Source organism: Physcomitrium patens, chromosome 7 (genome assembly GCF_059467195.1).
Source record: "Physcomitrium patens ecotype Gransden chromosome 7, ASM5946719v1, whole genome shotgun sequence".
NCBI lineage: Eukaryota > Viridiplantae > Streptophyta > Bryopsida > Funariales > Funariaceae > Physcomitrium > Physcomitrium patens.
In genome coordinates, this window is record NC_143416.1 from 11,523,353 (window position 1) to 11,528,197 (window position 4,845).

Consider the following 4,845-nt stretch of genomic DNA (forward strand, 5'->3'; position numbering starts at 1 on the left):
ATTAATGAATAAAAGAGAGAAAAAAAAATTATATTATAGAAGGTCTTATTTTAAAATATTAGATCAAATTATCTTTGAAATATAAATAATAGTTGAAAAGATAATAAAATTAAAAGGTGTGAACGTTACTTTTTTATAAAATAGGCATCTACTTATTTTGTAGGACCATAAATAAGGCAAAACAAAGTAGATTGGAAAATTAAATAATATAAGTATATTAAGAAAAGAATTAAGAATAGATTCTAGAAAAATTTATTTTAAGAAGCCAAGAACTAATACCTAAAGAGGATTAGTTATAAATTTGGATCAAAATCAGACCCCAAGGTACAAAACCATATATTCATGGTGATCTCTTAGGCTATTGGATAGATCAAAGAGTAGAGTTTGAAAGTAGACTTGAGAAGAGATATTTAGGTATTAATTTCATGTCAATTGAATCAATATCAAGTTTGAAAAGAATTATCAAAGTTAGTGATATTCTCAATCACTTTAGATTTTAAAAAATAAAAATATGTTTAGGAATTTGAGGATTTCTTGAGTTTTGTGGTATGTATATAAGTGAATTTTGAATAATATGTTTATGTACTAATTATCAATGTGTGTGCAAATTTTGAAGTCAATTGAATAGTTAGATCAAGATATGTGAAGGTTTTTGTGGATTGAGGTCTCAAAAATTGGAGTTAGAGGGTTAATAAGTATTTCTAAGATTTTTAGCAATCTATCAATTAAATTGAAGTGAATTTTTTTTAAGAATACTAGACTCGATTTTCAACATTTTAGATGAAATTTAGAAGTAGTTTAATGATTTAAGAAGAAAATTATTGGCATTAGAATTTTAGTATTTAGATTAGAGAAGTTAACCACCTAATACCCAATTGAATTATCTTGCATTTCTTTTAATTGGTAAGAGCAATTGATTTGATCTTTCTTTTGCTTATTCCTAACTAAGGAATTTAAAGGTGTGCAAATTTTGAGTTGATATCAATGGCTTGATTATTAGTTGTTGATATTCTATTTATTGATATTCTATTAATTATTGATGTTTAATTAGGATTATGGCTCATATTTTCTATTTTTAGTATTTTAAAAGAATTCTTTGTATTTCTTTTATAACTTTTTTATTTTTATTTTTTGGATTAATCAAAGTTTGATCAGAATTATTAAGGTTTACTTAAGATTATTGAAGATTCTATTAGACTTGGTAGGATTGTTCTTGCATTTCTACTAATCATCCATAGATTGACACCTCATATGTTCTCAAGCAAGAACATAAGTAATACAACATTGCTATTATGAACTTCTTAACATACCCTCAAGGATTAAATGATACTACAAGCAAATATAGCCAAGAGATTGAATATCATGATGAGTTTAAGCACACATAGATTCTTTAGAACTTACATGAGTAATATCGGCAACGCAGAAATCTTCATCCAAGAATAACTCAAAATGTTTCTACTATGCACACAACCTCATTTTCACATCCAACGGCCTCTGATCCTCAACTTAAAAAAATTGAATGTAACTACGGGTAATAACTTTCACAAATTCCAAAATGGTCCGCTTACTAGACGCATCAATCAACTACTTCTAATGCTTGCTCAAATTCTAAAGTTTAAACAAGAAATACGGATCTCTAATTAAAACCAAATGCAAGAAAACCATAATTTTGAATCAAATCATAAAGGAGCACAAGCAATAAATAAAAAAAATAAATAAAGAAATAAATACATATACAAATAAAAGGATACAATGAACAAAACAATGTACTATAATCAAATGATGTAAGCACCAATTGGAAATAAAAATAAATCACATTTCATATATTCTAAAACTTTAAAAAACATATCTAATAATAAAATATAATATAAAAATTTGGTACTTAACTTTATTGTTAAAAACAATCCACTCTTCATAGAGGAATACAATGCATGCCACCTCCACATAATCATTCACTAATAAATGTACTATTCGTTGTTTGAACAAAATAACAATCAGAATACATTTGCTTACAATATAATAATGCAATAGTAGTCTATTAAAGTATGTGAACTGTATAGAGCAATTGTATTATATAAAAATCATAAACTGAATACAAAACTCAGGCTGGAGATGAACACACTCTCATCGCATTCGGCAACACTATTTATGAGGAAGGATGAACGAGAGTCAGTCATTCTGTTGTCCTGGATTACTCCTCCACATTCGTTCCTGATACAAGCATTAGACTCTTCAAAGTATCGATGCGCTGCTGCAACCGGACGCGACGGCTGATGATTTTCGAGTCTTGCTGCATGAGAGTCCCTAACTCTTCCGGGGACGAGAACGCTTGCATCATCGTTAGCTCCTGAAGGCGATTCACTATCGTCCTCTGCAGTGCGTTGCGGAATTCCAAGGGTATCTCGTCTGCGAGGCGTTCTTGCATAATTTTCGAATACGCTGCAATGCGGACCTTCATTTCCCATGCCTCTCGGTACCACCCTGTCGTAGGTACTGCTTCGTTAAGAAACATCCCCTCACGGATACGTCCAACCTCTAGTTCGATATATGCTTGGTTTGAGCGCCGAGCTGTTTCCACAGCAGAATTTATCTTCGCGATAGTGTCCAAGTAGGAGGCATTCGTTGTGAAGATGACCGTTCTCTCTTTGGCCAACATTCTCTCGACGAACTCCACAGTTGTCGTTTTGGTCTCATTCAGGACTTGGATTGCAAGCTTGTGGTGCCTGTCCCTCAAGTGAGGGTAGGCTTCAAATATAAGACTTTGAACATGTAGCACAACTTCGGCGGCATATTTGAACACTCGGTCCACGAGGAATATGCACGTCTGGGTGATGCTATCGATCTGTTTCTTCACCAACTGGTGCAAGACCGTGTGAGGCAGGAAGTCGGGAAGGGCCACTCCCTGATGCTCCGAGAACATCTGCCTAATCTCGTCAGTTTGGGATGGCTGGGACAGCCGCAGCCCAGATTTGCCCAGGTCTTCAGCAAATTTCGTGAATTCCTCGTGCAATCTTGCTGTGTAATGAAGAGTACAATCGTCGGGGACCAGACTGAAGTCTCCGTCCCGAACGACCTGAGTGAGCATGTTTAGCATTTCATTTTGCAGTCGTAAGAAGACCGCGACGGCCTCATTAACGCTGTCAATGCTCCTCGGAACATTGCTCATCTCCTGACGCCGCTTCTGGAGCGCTTCGTGTATTTGATCGCGGATGCGAGGTAAGCATCCCCTCACCATGTCCGATTGTATCTTGACGAGCCTTCGCGCAAGGGTGGGAATGCCAACCATGCTTCGGTCTATGTTTCTGAGGTCCGGGTGGTCATTAAATAACTCTAACTCTCGACACCTTGCCACAGCTATGCTGTCATCGGCAGGTGTGCGGTTGCGCACGCAAACATAACCGAGACCAATGCTGACGGCATCCGAGGTCACTTTCTCGAACAATCCCTCCGGCGCTTTATCTACCTTCGTGACAACCGCCAGCGTGCGCACGCCCTTTTTGTCCACAGTCTGAGATAGCCGGATGGACTCGCAGGTGGAAAAATCAACCTCGGCTGGGAGGACGTTCAGGATTATGCTCTCCTCGGGTTTTATGTAGTGCATTATCATGTCACGAACCTGCTCGTAAATATTCTCCGGCTGACCATGAATGGGTACACGTGTAATGCCGGGGAGATCCACCATGGTAACGTCGGGTGCGTACGGCTTTCGAATGTGCAGCAAAATCGGAGTGTCTCTGATGTTTTTGTTGCTGCCGGCAAGGTCATCCGTAGCGGCATTGATAGCTGCTTCGATGTCTTCCTCTGAGTTGATTCTCATTTCTTTGACACTTCCGTACTCCATTAGAATTATGGAATCCTGTTCGGAGAGGCAAGACTGGAGTCGAAGGATGAGAGGCACCCTAGTAGCAATCCCCTGCCCTCGAGGCAGCGTGATACCTGCGAGTAACTCGAGCACGCTGCTCTTCCCGCTGCTTTGATCGCCGACGACCACGATCATTGGTATGTTCACGTTCTCCTCCGTGATACCTTGCGTTCGGAGTTTGTCCAACACATCTAGTATGGGTCGTATTTCCGAGTGGAATGAATTACGAAGTGCCTCTGGATCGTAACTTTCGATCGGGTTCACGTTGCTCACGCTAGAGACCACCAACATGTTGTTGATCGAGTCATTCATCGTTAATTCCGACTGTTTCGACATGTTCAATGTTTTATATAAATCGGACTTGGAAATAAACTGGATTATTGCCCATCGGATTAACAAAAGAGAACCACGGTCTGACGTTGTGAAGAACAAAGAACGTCGTTCCAATACGATCACACTACGAAATCGTGGAGGTAAGATAAAATCAGTGCACAGCACAGCAAACCTCCTTAAAAAACTTGCATTGAAGGCTACACAATGACCATCCAATTGTGAGGTGCACAGCTCACGTAAGCTGCAGTTTCTGCGGCGGTTTTTGGGTTTGATTTAGGATTTGATTTAGGATTAAGGTTTGGTTTATGATTTAGGATTTGGTTAGGGTTTGATTTAGGATTTAGAATTTGGTTTAAGGTTTAAGGTTTGGTTAGGGTTTTATCAGGATTTGATTTAGGATTTAGGGTTTTATTTGAGTTTGTTTAGGATTTAAAATTTAGTTAGTTTTTGGCCTATAGTTTGAATGAAGTCCAATAAGATTTGAATTAGGATTAAATTAAGATTGAATAATGTTTTATTTGAAATATGTTTGTAATCATTTTAATATTTCTTTAAGATTTCTTATTATTTCTCTGGAATTCCTTGGAGATTTTTCTAAATTTAAGTAAAGCTTGTTTAGCATTCTTAGTGTTCTATTAGAATTAGGATTT

General features: G+C 37.4%; 1 protein-coding gene across 1 annotated transcript; it reads right to left on the minus strand.

Annotated features, from left to right (window-relative positions):
* Window positions 1–1,863: 1,863 nt before the first annotated feature.
* On the minus strand, window positions 1,864–4,223 carry LOC112284980 (dynamin-related protein 4C). The gene has a single exon (XM_024525407.3). The coding sequence runs from the start codon at window positions 4,196–4,198 to the stop codon at window positions 2,192–2,194; it is 2,007 nt and encodes a 668-aa protein (XP_024381175.1). The 5' UTR covers window positions 4,199–4,223; the 3' UTR covers window positions 1,864–2,191.
* Between the last annotated feature and the right edge of the window lie 622 nt (window positions 4,224–4,845).

Bases quoted from the DNA above. Each gene is read 5' to 3' on its own strand.
- LOC112284980 (XM_024525407.3), bottom strand. From the start codon at position 4,198: ATGTCGAAACAGTCGGAATTAACGATGAATGACTCGATCAACAACATG.